The 16857-nt window shown below is 45.8% G+C and overlaps 1 protein-coding gene across 1 annotated transcript in view; it reads right to left on the bottom strand.

Moving 5' to 3' along the window:
• The window catches only part of cacna1g (calcium channel, voltage-dependent, T type, alpha 1G subunit), a gene marked incomplete at both ends in the record, with an annotated part of 367943 nt that extends 351501 nt beyond the window's left edge, over positions 1–16442 (bottom strand). The window contains one exon of the mRNA XM_080747312.1: positions 16138–16442. Within this exon, the coding sequence (XP_080603438.1) occupies positions 16138–16442 (305 nt within the window). The remainder of the gene's footprint in view (positions 1–16137) is intronic.
• Between the last annotated feature and the right edge of the window lie 415 nt (positions 16443–16857).

The following is a 16857-nucleotide window of genomic DNA, read 5'->3' as shown; positions in this document are numbered from 1 at the left end:
AAAAGTACAAAAGTACTGGTATCAAAATGCACTTAAAGTACAAAATGTTTGCCTCAATAAATCCGCCCACACAAACACAACCATGACGAGGATGTTGTCTCTGGGTCGTAGGACGCCTCAAGTCAGACAGCATTGAACGTATCCGTGCAAAATTGTTTCGCCCGCGCAAACAAACTGACCGAAATGTGCCCAGTGAAAGATTGACAGCACGCAAAGACACACACGCATTTGCACGCAATAACTGTACTCGCATACACGTGCTGTACGTTCATATATCGTCACTGTCGGGCAAAAAACTTGTATCTCCAAGTTTCAAATGTTTTTTCGTAAGGTAAAGCCCTGCATCATCATACCAGACTGTCGCAAAAAACTAGTGAAAATAGCAGAGCTACAAGCACACAACGCCTTGCGATGTGAGGCGTTGTGTGCTTGTAGATCAGCTATTTTCACTAGTTTTAAATATTTTTTAAAATGATGAATACAAAACGAACGGTTTTGGACATACACGGTTTCCACCCGACAACCACACCATACTGTACACACACTGAACCCCACGGAACACGAGAGGACAGAACGGCTGAAGGCAGAAACACAGGTTTTAGGAGGATGGGAGGCAGTGCACGCACACACACACACACGCGCGCGTGCACACGCGCACAGAGACCGACTATGAAGTGGTTTTTCAGAGGGCATCAGACAGGGACTGAAGAAAACACATCCGTAAAAGTCTCTCAGCTCTCCTCTCTCTCTTTCTCTCTCCTCTCTCTCTCTCTCTCTCTCTCTCTCTCTCCCTCCGCTGGGTAGCCAGCCTGTGGTTTTTACAGCATTCACATTAATTTGTTAACTAGGCCACCGGAGTCTTGGGAGAGAGGGGTGGGGGGGTGGGGGGGGTGAAAAGAAGAGCACAACACATGTCTGACGAGACAAATAAAGCTACAGCAACAAATAGTACCAACACAGAGTAGTACCACACCCCCCCACACAACACACACACACACACGCATCACCGTCTCACACACACACACACACAGGGGTCAGCGTGCGCACGCAGAGCTTCAGACAAACACACATACACGCGTGCTTCACATGGAAAGCTGTGATCTCTCTTTGTTGTTCTCTGTCTCTATAGCACAGTTTAAAGGAGTAGTTCACCCACCAAAGGCCTTTTTGAGCGGTGGTCACAACGCTCCTATACGTGGCCGTGTGTCTGTCTGTCTGTCTGTCTGTCTGTCTGTCTGTCTGTCTGTCTGTCTGTATGCGTGTCTGTCTGTATGTAGCCTGTATGTAGTACCTTTTGTGACCACACATGTTAAGGGAGGGGTGCTGTTGTTCAGGCCAGGCCAGGCCAGACACCCACCCACCCACCCACACACACACACACACACACACACACACACACACACACACACACACACACACACACAAATGCATTCGGGTCCCCATCTGGAATCAATGGGGGTAAATTTATTGTATTCAAATTATTGTCTTAGGAATGCGACAAAAATATATATATACCGTAAATGCTCTAATAATATCCTATATTTAATAAAGAACCGGACCTGCTTTAATTTCCGGGTGCGCAATTGAATTAAGTAATTAAGAGCCGACGCTCCAATAAGAGCCTCCTTTTTCCTCTTTTTTTTACGTTACGTATCATTCAGGAGTACCTTTCTCCACTCTGTCTGACTGTCACTCACATCCCAAGCCAGCTGTTACGGTGATTTACCGTACACTGTCTACAAACTGCGCAGCGATATTTGGACGCCGCTCATTTCACGTTCCGTTTGGCAAAGACGGATGACTTTGGCAACTTACCGGGGCGCGTGCGTGTGCGTAGTCCTCGCGAACATCGGCGTGGATGACGGCCGCACATGAGATCTTTAGCGTGGAAGTTTAATCCAAACAGTAAATGAAGCTCAATGAAGCTAATGCGGCTATACTAGTATCCATGCTAGTATCCTGTGGTTCCTGTTTACCAGGGAGAGTCGCATCTGAATGACGAAACGAGCCGCTGAGCTTGATGGGAAATGTAGTGTTTTTTATTCCCCAGCAGTATGCTGTGTGGACTGTATTCTATTCTGATACACATTATGAGGAGCTGATTTTCAGTATGAATTGGTTAATGCAATACAATACAGCAGAATGTTATCTCTGTATGAGCCTTTCTATGATGATTTTCCAATAAAAACGCTTTTCTTTATAAATAACCTAATATATAATATATAATATTTATATTTTTTTCCAAAAATACGGTATCTAATAAAAAAATCTGACCTGAATCATTCTGATATTTTTGAGAAATAGGAATAAAAGCCTTGTCTCTTATACTGTCCTGCTTCCAACAAGAGCCTGGTGCCCGCTACTCTTGAGACAAATATAGCCCGGGTTCCTATAAGAGAATTTACGGTATATATATTATTGAACTCAAGTCTCCATGGCGTGAACAATCAATAGAACATTTTTCATTTTGGGGGTGAACTACTCCTTTAACTCTCATCAACGCACGCAGGCACACACACGCACACACAAACACACACACACACGCACACACACACACGCACACACACACACACACTCGTCTTTCGCGTGGTTTTCAGTGTTTTTTTGAATCAGCGTGGTGAGAATCTCGCCAGGCCCATATCAGGTTAGCCTAGACCAGGGGCCACAGCCTGATGTCTTTACCAGAGGCCCCTCCACAGCCCGCAGGTCCACTGAACCATGGCTTCCTAAAACCTTTCAGGCTCCAGCTCGGATAGATCGACTATTTTGACAATCTTCGCCACTTTCTGAGGTAACATTTGACCATTTTTGGACAATGTTTCAACGGAAACGACACCAGCACAGAGCCCTGAGGGACTACCGTCAACCATATACTTGTAGGGTTCAAAGTGGTTAAAGGCTGCGACGACACCAGTGGTTCTCAACCTTTTCAGGGCACGATCCCCAAAATAATCATATTTTAACTGGGGACCCCCCCACCCTGACGAGCACTAAGAGTTAAGGCATTACATTTTGTAATTTTGTAACACGGTTCTATTGTGAAAATAGCAGATCTACATGCTCACCTCGTTGTGAGGCGTTGTGAGCATGTAGATCGGCTATTTTCACAATGTCTGCCTCTAATATCTGGCAATTTGGCCCATGTTTAATTTGTCCTTTTAGAGGTATTAGAAAGTCCTTAAATTGTCACTTTAGAAATGTCCAGATACCCTCTATAGACTTAGACTTTATGTTGGTTTGTTTACTGCTGAGTGAGAAAACAATGTTGCACATTAAGTTAATCATCTGGGGACCCACCAAAATCATTTGGGGACCCCCTCCCGACACACAGGTTGAGAACCACTGGTTTACACAGTCGTTAGACAGGACAGGAAGACAGGTAGACTGACAGACAGACACACATGAGTACACGAAATACCGATACACACGCTGACATGGAGGGCGTGTGCATGTGTATACATTAAACACACACACACACACACACACACACACACACACACACACACACACACACACACACACACACACACACCAAGGTGAACACACACACACACACACACACACACACACACACACACACACACACACACACACCAAGGTGAACGTGTGTGTGTGTGTGTGTGTGTGTGTGTGTGTGTGTGTGTGTGTGTGTGTGTGTGTGTGTGTGTGTGTGTGTGTGTGTGTGTGTTGTGCTCCATCTGTGCGCTGCGTTGCAGCCATTTAAACAAAGCTCCTCATTAAGAACAGACCTCATACTGCGTCTTCCTGCTTCCTGTGTGTGTGTGTGTGTGTGTGTGTGTGTGTGTGTGTGTGTGTGTGTGTGTGTGTGTGTGTGTGTGTGTGTGTGTGTGTGTGTGTGCACGCCGCCTCCTGTTCCGTCTACCTCCATGCATCTCTCTCTCCATCATCAACGCTGGTATTCATGGCTAATTGGCACTTTCATCACAGCGGCTGCTATGCTACTATTTCACGTACATATACTGTTGAAACACTCGCATGTCCCATATGCAATCAGGCAAACACACAAGTCCACACACACGCATGTTGTCGTAACTTGGAAGATAGTACAGTATAGATAGCATCTTCTGTTTCCAGTCCATAGCAGTCCATAGCAATGTCAAATGTCATTCGTCCGATATGGAGCGCAGGCTACATACAGTATGATGGCGTGGGTTCTGCCATGGTCTCCTGGACAGTGGTGGAAGAAGTCCTCCGATTTCTTATATGATCAGTAAAAGTGGCAAATACCACAATTTCTAAATACTCTGTTCAAAGTATTACAAGTCCTGTATAGACATTTTTTACTTGAGTACTAGTGCAGAAGTATTGGCATACAAATGTACTTCAAGAAACAAAGCAAACGTGCTCAAGTAAAAAACCTTTTCTAAGCTCACAACGCCTTGTGATCCCTTACCCCAGGCTTTCTCAAAGTGGGTGCTGTGGCACTCTATGGTGCCATGACACAAATCCAGGGGTGCCGCAGAATACTTTAATAATTGTTTGGAAATTTATCATTATGACTTCAGTTTAACCACTTTTAGACCATCTATAGATGGACCTGAGCTGCACTGTACTAGCTGTGTTCTTTTTCCATCTACATCAAATTTCTATGCCAAAAATAGCAGGTCTACATGCTCACACGCGTTGCAATGCCAATTTAATTCAGCCCTAAATGAAACTGATATTCTCTCCTGTTTTCCCTTACTGTATGATAGGGGTAAATATTTACATATTTACGTAAACATGAGACAAATGTGTGGCGCTATTAAAGTAACAATATAATTCAGAGGTACCGTGGATGAAAAGGTTATTTACAGGGGTGTCCTGAACCACTGCCTTAACCCATTAAAACCGGTGGGTCACTTTAGATTTTTGTGTTGCCATATTCAAAAACAGCAGATATGGGGCGCCCACTGGCCTAGTGGTCAAGGCGCATACCACATACTAGGCCATGATCTGGCCTCGCCGGTTTGATTCCTGATCCGGACGACCTTTGCCGCGTGTCATTCCCCATCTCTCTCCCCATTTCCTGTCAGTCTACTGTCCTATCAAATAAAGGCATAAAAAGCCCCAAAACAAATCTTCAAAAAAAAAAAAAAAAAAAAAAACAGCAGATATACAAGCTCACATGTCACATCTCGCATATCAAGCTGCGAGCTTGTACATCTACTATTTTTGATCATTTTAGAAAAGTCTTGAGAGTGTGAGAACTTAATGCGTTAAGACACATAATGTGCTTGTACTGACATCTGTGGCGGCAGGTTCTTTCACATGCAAAATACATGCAAGTCAGATCATATGCTCTACTGACTACAAAGTTCATATACCATGCGCACGTGTGCGCACACACACACCTACACACTGTTGAAGTCTGGCAAGTAATGAATACTGCATAAAACTTGATTCCCCCTTTGCAGATGCAGCACTCTGAGCTCATATGCGTACATACCATGTGTGTGTGTGTGTGTGTGTGTGTGTGTGTGTGTGTGTGTGTGTGTGTGTGTGTGTGTGTGTGTGTGTTGAGGGGGGGCACTGAGGAGGGGGAACATATCAAAGTAAAGTTGTTGGCGGGTACAATCCTACTTTTTCACCTCCTAAAAATGCTCTCTGAAATCCCACTGGGCTCTCCAAGCCAGGGCTGGGTTGGTCTTATTTATTTCTGGTGTTTGGACGAGATTGGAGTTGGAACACACACACACCACACGCGCACGCACGCACACGCGCACACACACACACACACACACACACACACACACACACACACACACACACACACACACACACACACACACACACAGGAGCCAACGAGACAGTTTTTGATTCCAGAGAAGAGAAAGAAAGAGAAGAATGGTGGAAAGAGAGAGAAGCAAGAAAATCAAATGCGTTTGAGTGTGCATGAGTGAGTGAGTGAGTGAGTGAGTGAGTGAGTGAGTGAGTGAGTGAGTGTGTGTGTGTGTGTGTGTGTGTGTGTGTGTGTGTGTGTGTGTGTGTGTGTGTGTGTGTGTGTGTGTGTGTGTGTGTGTGTGTGTGTGTGTGTGTAATGTGTGTCTCTCTGTCGAAGAGATGGTTGGGGGGGGTGCTTGTTGGAAAGGGTTAGGGTAGGGTTTTTTTTTTACAAATACAGCTGATTAGGCAGACAGGCAGTCAGACAGACACACACACAGACAGGCAGACAGACAGACAGACAGACAGTCGTGACCAAACCTCTAATGCTGCTGATGTGTATTAGACACATGAGGGTAGTCATACAGTAGTACTGTACGAGAGAGAAGGGGGAAAGATAGATCCAGTAAGTGCTGCTTGAGACACCAGAGGGTCCAATATGTCTGATGGAAACAACACGCTAGGAGAGAGAAAGAGAGATCCATACGGGCTGTAACCCAAATGGATATTGGCTACAGAGTATACGCGCCGCGCTCTCACTGAATCCATAACGCTCCCTATAAACCTTGAGTGCAGGCGGAGCGGGAACTGGCGCTCGCATGCAGGGTCCTCGCCTGCATGCGAGCAGTGGTGGAAAACATTACTCAAATGTTTTACTTGAGAAAAGAAATATCAACACTGTAAAGGTATCAATACTGTAAAAGTATCAATAATGCATTGTGGAAATACGTCCGGAATTCAAAATTATTAAAATAAAATTACAAAAGTATAGGCATCAAAATGTACTCATTATGTCCCATTTAAAAGTTTTCAAATGTATATATATATATATTTTTTTGAAAACAGTCGATGTACAAGCTCACAAGGCGTCGCATCGTGACGCATTGTGAGCTTGTAGGTCGGCTATTTTCAAATGGCCGAAATGTATACTGTATAGGGTTGAGGTGGTTAATGTATGTTTTGTAACAAAAATCAATCTACAAAGTAACTAGTAACTAACGTTTTCAAATACATTTAATGGAGTAAAAGTACAATATTTGGATCTGAGATGTAGTGGAGTAAAACTAAAAGTATTGGCAATTGGATATACTCCAGTAAAGTACAAATAACTCAAAGAGCGCGCTCGAGTACGGCACTTGAGTAAATGCACTCGGTTACAAATCTCCGCCGCCGCCTGCGAGGTCACAGCAGCAGCAGCGTGTTGACAAACACTACGGTTGGCCCAGGTGTCACTCCCTCCTGCCCCGGGACCGTGTAATCCTGTGCTTAAATCAGTGTGAGTGAGGGATGTAAGAGAGAGAGAGAGGGAGGGAGGGAGGGAGGGAGGGAGTGGGATGAGAAGGAGGAAGAGGGAAGGGAGGGAGAGGGGGGGATGGAGAGATGAAACGAGAGAGAGAGAAAAAGAGAGAGAGAGAGAGAGAGAGAGAGAGAGAGAGAGAGCGTGCTGCTGGATGCATTCCCAGACTCCTCTCCTCCCTGGCCTTGGCACGATACGTAGCTCCATACAGTGAGGAGACACCTACGGGAGTCCTGTGGATTTGTGTGTGTGTGTGTGTGTGTGTGTGTGTGTGTGTGTGTGTGTGTGTGTGTGTGTGTGTGTGTGTGTGTGTGTGTGTGTGTGTGTGTGTGTGTGTGTGTGTGTGTGTGTGTTTTTGTATGAGCGTGTGTCTGTGTGTTGGCTGCTTGCTTACACAACCTACTTTATCTTTATGTTCTCACTCTCATTCTCTTTCACTTCACTTTCTCTCCTCTTCTTCACACACACACACACACACACACACACACACACACACACACACACACACACACACACACACACACACACACACACACACACACACACACACACACACACACACACACACACACACACACACACATCCAAAGTGCACTAATCATTAGCAAAACCAGCGCAGGGACTTTTCACACAGGCAGTGTGCTGGGCAAAACATCACTCAGTGCATACACCCCAGGGGTCCTCAATTAGAACCTAAATACCTCTGTGAGTATCCAGGGGTCCTAATTACCTCTGACTGCTCAGAATGACTGGGGGGGCCACCAGGGGCCGGGGGCTTATACCGAGGATATGCCTGCTCAGAATAGCTTTTGGCCCCCGGATCATTTTGCTCTTGCCGTGTGCCTCCAATCAAGAGGAAATAACAGCTGATGCTGGATCACGTGTATGAGAGGACTAACTGTCGGTGAGATGCTACTGGGGTTGGAGATACGATGGCAACAAGGGCGTTGTGTGGTAGCCTGATACTTCAGTCCGCACATCACCACCCCCTGTTGGTGGGTGGTTTGTAGTGTGGACTGAAGCTGCACATATTTTATTTTATTTCGAGCGCGCCTGAAAAGCGGGCGCATTGAATGGGCCAATCAGGGTTGTATGCTTGGGGCACGTGGTTTGGCTGCTCCGGTCCCAGCCCCCTCCAAACAGAGCTCTTGAGCTCACGTGAGACTCGCTCGTGGACTCTGATTGGTGTCCTCTGCCCACGTAAGAGTCTAGTGGACTCTGATTGGTCCGTGAAAACTGTCATGGCGGAGTCAGACTCGACTCGTATTATTTTAATAAACTATGAAATAGTGCCGTTTCCTCACGTTTTAATACCATTTTGCACTAACGTAAACATGCAGACATATAATATGTTATGAGAAATAACGTATTTTTGCAATGTCACGCCACGTCGCCGTCGCGTGTGTGTGTGTGTGTGTGTGTGTGTGTGTGTGTGTATGTGTGTGTGTGTGTGTGTGTGTGTGTGTGACGTCAATAGGCTTTAGCCCGCCCACGCCGAAGTAGAATCTCCGTCCGTAATCTCAGACTCTCTCCCGAAGTGAAACGTAGTGTGAGATGTCTGGCGCTCGCAGTCAGGCAAGTTGTGTGGTGGTCAGGCATGGGCAACGCAAGATTTTGTTATTATATCGAGATTGCGATATATGAGACTAGATATCGTCTGGGAATTTGGATATTGTAATATTGCGATATGGCATAAATATCCCCCAAAAATTTCAAAGGCGATCTACAAGGCATAAAGAAATGGTGTTATCAACATGGACATCGAAGTATTGTGATATTTGATCCATATCGCCCAGCCCCAGGTGTGGTGCATATAGAGAGCGAGAGAATTAGAATTTAAATACAGCAAAAGTCTATACAGGGCAGGCTACTCAGAATCTCAAGTAAACACGCACGCACACACGTGGCAGATAGAAACATCGATCTCAGTAATGTTACAAAGCATTACAGAACCGGTGACCTTTATCTAAATCAGCACAGACACACATTAAATGCCAAACAGAGAACATCTCAATAAAATCCTCCCTGTCCTGGGAAAAGACTACAATGCATGCGCGAGCCGAGCACACGCAAAACAGGAGCCGGGAGGAGTCCATTTGGTTCCACTGTTTACAACGACGTTCAAATAACACATAAGATATTCACACAAACACAGGCTACACATGTTTGTAGTGTGCAGTACTTGGGGAGGACATCAGAATTTTAGGGTGGCAATCTTACAGTGTAAATGCACATTGTATTGTTTGTAGTTTGCCATAATTCAACCTGTTTAACCCTAACCCTAAAGCCCGTTTCCTGTTTCCGCTAGAATTTACTGTAGCATTATCTGCGGGACACTTCCGGTTTACAGCAGACATACAAGCTCACGTCGCAGAAGAAACCGTTGTGAGCTTGTAGATCACACTCGGCTGCGGCGCCGGAAGCTGCCGTACACCTTCTGCGCAATGCACGATGGGACGTTGGAAACTTGTGGATAGGGCTGTCACAATTATTACATAATCGTCTAATCGCAATTATTTGACATAATCGCAATTATTTTGTGATAATCGTCATAATCGTTTACAAGCTCACAACGCGTCGCATCGCGGTGTGAGCTTGTAGATCGGCTATTTCCACTATCAATGTTCTTTTTTAAAGTGTAAAGTCAAATATATCCTTCATTTCTTTGTGTATTTAGGTTACTACGGGCGGCCCAGCGTCTAGTCGGCGACCTGGCCAACTCGGGAACGATGTAAATAGGGAATGAATGCCCCGCCCTTTAATGCAAACCCCATTATACCTGTTGTCATAGGACCCGTTTTGACCATCTGTTTGCCTGTGTCCATTTTATGTCCATAAGATCACTGCAGATATAGTTCTGGGTCCATTTTATGCACATATGCCCATATATGGAGATATCTGACTATTTGCGTCCATTTTATGCCCATATATGGAGATCTCTGTATCTGTCTGTCTGTGTCCCTTTATGCCCGTATATGGAGATATCTGTTTATCTGCGTCCATTTTATGCCCATATATGAGATCTCTGTCGCTTTTTGTTTGTTTCTTCTTTAAGCAGAATACACAGCCTGCTTAAATCTGCATCATTCAAGATGCCCATATATGGAGATATCTGTCTATTTGCGTCCATTTTATGCCCATATATGGAGATCTCTGTATCTGTCTGTCTGTGTCCCTTTATGCCCGTATATGGAGATATCTGTTTATCTGCGTCCATTTTATGCCCATATATGAGATCTCTGTCGCTTTTTGTTTGTTTCTTCTTTAAGCAGAATACACAGCCTGCTTAAATCTGCATCATTCAAGTCATCCTCCCAGTCCCACGCTTTGTCGCTTGTCTTATGTTTGTCTTTGTCTCTTTTATTTTCTTTTTTGGAGCGGACCCCATGAATGCCCCACCCTTTAATGCAAACCCCAATATACCTGTTGTCATAGGACCCGTTTTGACCATCTGTTAGCCTTTGTCCCCACCCTTTAATGCCCACCCTTTAATGCAAACCCCAATATACCTGTTGTCATAGGACCCGTTTTGACCATCTGTTAGCCTTTGTCCCCACCCTTTAATGCTGTCTGTCTGTGTCCCTTTATGCCCGTATATGGAGATATCTGTTTATCTGCGTCCATTTTATGCCCATATATGAGATCTCTGTCGCTTTTTGTTTGTTTCTTCTTTAAGCAGAATACACAGCCTGCTTAAATCTGCATCATTCAAGTCATCCTCCCAGTCCCCCGCTTTGTCGCTTGTCTTATGTTTGTCTTTGTCTCTTTTATTTTCTTTTTTGGAGCGGACCCCATGAATGCCCCACCCTTTAATGCAAACCCCAATATACCTGTTGTCATAGGACCCGTTTTGACCATCTGTTAGCCTTTGTCCCCACCCTTTAATGCCCACCCTTTAATGCAAACCCCAATATACCTGTTGTCATAGGACCCGTTTTGACCATCTGTTAGCCTTTGTCCCCACCCTTTAATGCAAACCCCAATATACCTGTTGTCATAGGACCCGTTTTGACCATCTGTTTGCCTTTGTCCCCTTATGCCCATATATGGAGATCTCTGCACACACAGTACCGGTTGCGGAAAACTCTGATGTCAGACATCAGCTCCCCATTCGGGGATTCATTTTATGCCCATATCTGGAGAACGCGCGTGCCGGTGGAAGAACGGTTCTCGAGATTCACATACATACATACACATTCACCGAGATTTTTTGTTGACTCATGTGGCGTACGTGATGTCAGAGCCTTTTATGAAGTGATGTCACAATGAGTCAGCGATTGTGCCGATTTCCTCAGGAACAGCCTGATGTCAACAATCAGCTCCGCATAAGGAGATTCCGAACGTTTCGCGCCGTTTCGGAAAAAACGCGCGTCGGGTCGGGTCGAGGCCGGGCACTGCACTCCGCGCCGCGGCGGAGAACGTGCGTGCCGAATCTGAAGCCGGTGGGACGAACGGTTCTCGAGATACGCGGATTACATACACGCAGACAGACAGACAGACACGCAGAGACTTCTCGCATTTATAGATAGATGTGTCATATCTGCCATATGCAACTACAAGCCAAACAGAAATGTAATTGTCAACGACAAAAACACAATTAAATCGTTAATCGCAATTATTTGAATGACAATTAATTGTCAGGTAAAATGTCATAATCGTGACAGCCCTAGTGTTATACTCCACAGGGCAACGCATTGTGAGCTTGTAGATTTGCTATTGTCAGTTTTCACCACTGGCACATAAATCAGTCAAAACTCCTACCCATAACATGATGGGTGACATGGCAACACTGACCCTAACCTCACACTGGATGTAAATGTGGCGATATTTGGCCATGGCAAGTATAGTAAGTATATAGTAATAGAAGTACACACACACACACACACACACACACACACACACACACACACACACACACACACACACACACACACACACACACACACACACACACACACACACACACACACACACACACACACACACACACACACACACACAGCAAGTCTACCCAAGGACACAGTCAGACATGCGAATCATATAGAGGAAGTGCTGGGCTCATCAAGGCCATATTGCATCTATCAGCAGAGCAGGGATTTGGGAAGCGAGCAGCAGTGACGTTGACGTCTCTTATCCACACTGATTTATCCCTTCTACACTGCTCTCATTAACAGTAAGTCTCATGTGGTCAGAGCCATCCTCTTATACGTCAGCGCTTCTCCACCGATTTGGGCAAATGATTGGCGAAACACTGAGATTTTAATCATAGCATATTGTTCATATTAAGAAATGTATACTGTTGTGTTTATAGCCAGGGCACAGCAGTGGCGGACATTTTGTGTTCGGAAATCTTTATGGGACAAATTAATGGGTTTTCTATCTGTGGCACCACTGCTATGCCCCACAGATCTGTGCCATTTCAAAACTTCACACGTCCATTGAGCTTGTGGATCAGCTATATTTGACCTTCTCTGACTACCAATGAAGGTGGATTCTGCTTTTCAATGGGAATGGAGAGGTTTCTTGTCATTTGTGAGTTTCTACAAAAATACGCTCCATTCTCCATAACAGTTTGAAAGGTAAAACAGGGAAAGAAAGAAAAAAAGCATTTTCAGGAAAAGAGCAATAAAGCCTGAAGACTTGAAACGGCACATACATCTGTATACTGTATAATATAATGTGAATAGAATGTTATGGCATTTTAGAGAGGAGCTAAGCGCACCTACATCTGGCTTTGTCCGTGGTTTGTCCCTCGTCAGTTTGTGCGCCCATGCAGGGTCACACTGGCCAAGCTTTGCAGGACACTTAATGAAATTAACTAGCACTAAATAGCACCGCTCACTTCACACTGGGTGTGATTTTTCATTAGTAGTATTTAAAGTGTACTATGTTAGTTCCATTGATAAGCCGGAACACAATCGATTGATTGGTTGATCATTGAAATAAACAAGCTCTGAAAATGCAGGTGGCCCACCCATCTGAACACTGGCCCCTGAAGATTTCCAGAAGGAACTATAAGGAATACTTCTGGACACACACACACACACACACACACACACACACACACACACACACACACACACACACACACACACACCCCTCTCTCTGATAGACAGCCTATATTGCAGAGCCAGGGCATACAAAATGTGTCGTTCACCTAATTATCAGGCCATTAGGGGATTCCAGTTCCAACTGAATCCATGGTACAGAATACTGTAGACATTTAGTCATGGAATCCATCCTTTAACGCTGTTGGCCGAAATGCTATAGTGTGCCATGTTACAGTACACATCGCCATGCTGGCTTGTGGTGAATTCTTTTTGCCACGGACGTAAATGAGTGGACAATATTACCAGAAACACAAAGAGCTGGTCCTGAATGATCATAACAGGTCCGTAACTCTGAAAGTATACATTATGGAAGGAATAGGGTCCATTTGGTTCCATATGTACACCCTCAGAGTTATGGGTGTCCCTCCAAATGAAACATTTGAGAACCACTAGTACAGTGGTTCAGTGTCATACATATTCTGAAGAAAACCTGGAGAATTGACTTTCAGTAATTGGCTTTTATGATCAAAATAAGAACATTTAAATGGTGTGTAAAACAGAAAATCTAAAAATGTGCCACGGACAAGGCCAAGTCTTTGCCATGAACACATCTGTCTGTGTACGGACATATTGAGGACCCCTGCAACCATGTTACTTTTAGGGATGGGACGATATGAAAATTTCATATCACGATTATTGTGACAAAAGAAATTCACGATATTATCACGATAATCAAAATGCATTATCCTGGGGTGGAACATTTGCCAAAAAATAGCAGATCTAAAAGCTCACAACGCGTTACATGGCAACGTGTTGGGGAGCTTGTAGATCGGCTATTTTTTGGCAACTTGGGAAATAAAAGGTGAATTGATCCCAGTGCATGACGGAGGACAATATCATGATAAATTAAATCTCTGCGGTACGATTATCGTGAGTGGTTTTTATCACGACAAACGATAATATCGCTTATCGTCCCACCCCTACTGTACACACACTGTACACACACGCAGGCCCCTCAGATAATAATAATATCCAGTGCAGAGCAGAGCCTAGTCCTCCCTGAGGACCCGCAGACCCTCTGCCCCCGCTGCTAAAAAAGACTATTTAGCAGACCTTTTAAAAGAGCTGGCATTTACAGACATGGAAATCAGCTGTAATATCAACAGAGGAGAACAGAGAGAGAGAGAGAGAGAGAGAGAGAGAGAGAGAGAGAGAGAGCATGAGAGTGAGAGAGAGAGAATGAAGGAAAGATAGAAAGAAAGCAAACAGCGGAGAGAAAGAGGGGGTGTGACGGTGAGGGAGATGGAGCAAAGCAACACGGTGCACAGTCACACACAGGCTGCGGTGGAGGGAGGGAGGCAGCAGGGAGTGGCAGGGAGAGCGAGAGGCAGAGGGAGACTCACACGGCCGACTTAGCATCTCAATTAAGAAGGGTGACAAACGGAGGACAGCCGGCAGGACACGGTGACAGACCGAGCGGACGAGGAGGAGAGTGGAAGGGAGGAGAGGAGAGGAGGTTGGGGTGGGGTGGAGAGGAGGGGAGGGGAGGGGAGGGGAGGGGAGGGGAGGGGAGGGGAGGGGAGGGGAGGGGAGGGACATATAGCGAGACAAGAAGGGAGGTTTGGGACAATTGGGAGAATACAAATGGCATAACACACGCACGCCCGCACAGGCGCACACACGCACGCATGCAGCACCGATTCCTAGAGCAGAAAAACAAAGGCCACACAGCAAAAGAGTTGATTCGCCCTAGCTTTGTCCATCATTGTTACACCGAGTTAAATCAACACTCCAAGATTTGCACTGTGTGTGTGTTGTGTGTGTGGAGAAGCCAGAGCAGAACACACACTGTGTGCACGGCCCAGCGTGCACACACGCCAAAAACAGCATTCCTTCCCTTCACAGGGCTGCGCACGTCCAGCTACCAAACTACCGAAACCATACAGTACAGCACACACGCACACGCACACGCACACACACACACACACACACACACACACACACACACAGAACCCATACAGCCTATCTTGCACACCAAGACGAGTGAGGCCTGATTTGTACTTCGTCGTACACCGGTGTCGCTCACAGAAGATTGCCTATAAGCTCACACCGCTTGTAGATCTGCTATTTTCTCTGCTGTGCACTTCTTCTCTTTCAGGTAAAACCAATCCAAATCAAGTGTGTTCACTTCACTCAACAACAGCGTGCTTGAGGACAGGAATGACAAGCACAGTCAGGTCCAGTGATGCACCATGACAGCAGCCTCTCCATAACAGCAATGAATAAGAGTGATTATGACAAGCGGCAAGCCCCCACCCTTACAGCCGCTATGCGCTGGTCCCAAGCCCTATCAGAGCAATTGATCTCCTCCACTATAAGCATGAATTATCGACTGGAGACCATCAGTGGACCACGTGAACTGAAACCACATCACACATGGGGCATGATGGGGAGCACTGCATGGGACATGCAGGTTTGGACAAAGCCGCAGGGAATCCTCCCCACATTTGGCGCACACGCACGCACGCACGCACGCACGCACGCACGCACACACACACACACACACACACACAGATCCTGTCATTTTCAGACTCATATTGCTTGGACTATATACATACTGTTGTGACAACTCAATTCCATTGTGTCACTCACACACCCCTGTACTGTATGTTCAAAAGATGCACGAGCCTCCATGTCAGAAAAGCAATTATAAGAAGAAAGACACTTAATGTGAGGTTTGACTTAATTGAATCACGTTTGTGTTCAATGGCAGCCAGGTGACAGATATGTAGCAGGTTTGTGTGTCTTACCTTATATGGTGTATATGCACACACGTGTGGTGTGGGTGGGGAATTGTTTCCTGGCAATGATTGGCTTACACATACGTTTTAAAACATAAAAGGATATGGGTTGTTGACCATTTTCAGACACCAGCTCCGAGGCCGCGTGGTTTGCTTCAGGTAGAAAAACACCACTGGAGCCATGCTGGGGTATGGCAGCTCGTCGTCCTCGCCCACGGTTGAAGCTCCATCGCCAGGTGTCGGAGTCGGAGTCGGCGGCGGCGGCGGCTCCACCTCGCCGCTGCGTTCCCCGCATCCTCCTCCTCCTCCTCCACCCCCGGACAGGTCGTTGAGCCGTATGAAAGTTCTGGGCAGAGAGGAGCGCTCCTCTGCCGCTGCGTCCCCGGAGAGATTACCCCCATCCTCAGCCATAGTTCACCCCCTGGAAGCAGAGGAGAGGAGAGGAGGGGAATGCGTAAACATATGATTTCACCCAGGCCAGGGGTCTTCAACGTTTTCAGGCCGAGGACCCCTTAGTTGAGAGAGATGAAGCAGGGCCAGGGACCCCTGCTACTACATATCGCATAAGATTATGTAGATTTTCATCGATTTCTTATACAGTTTACTTGTTTGACACCACAGTATCGTCAGTGTAGGTTGGATTAATGTGTATTTTCCTACATTTAACCACTTGAACTGTCAATACCTTCTAGTCTGCTTTTCTTTTCCCTCTACAGTCTACACCAATCCTCTGTGCCAAAAAATAGCCGATCTACAAGATCACAATGCCTCGCAGCGCAAGGCGTTGTGAGCTTGTAGATCTGCTATTTTTTGGCTAATGTTCCAC

The sequence above is a fragment of the Nannobrachium achirus genome (assembly GCF_963921795.1).
Source record: "Nannobrachium achirus genome assembly, chromosome: 18".
Taxonomy (NCBI): Eukaryota; Metazoa; Chordata; class Actinopteri; order Myctophiformes; family Myctophidae; genus Nannobrachium; species Nannobrachium achirus.
This window is presented reverse-complemented; position numbering and strand designations above follow the sequence as displayed.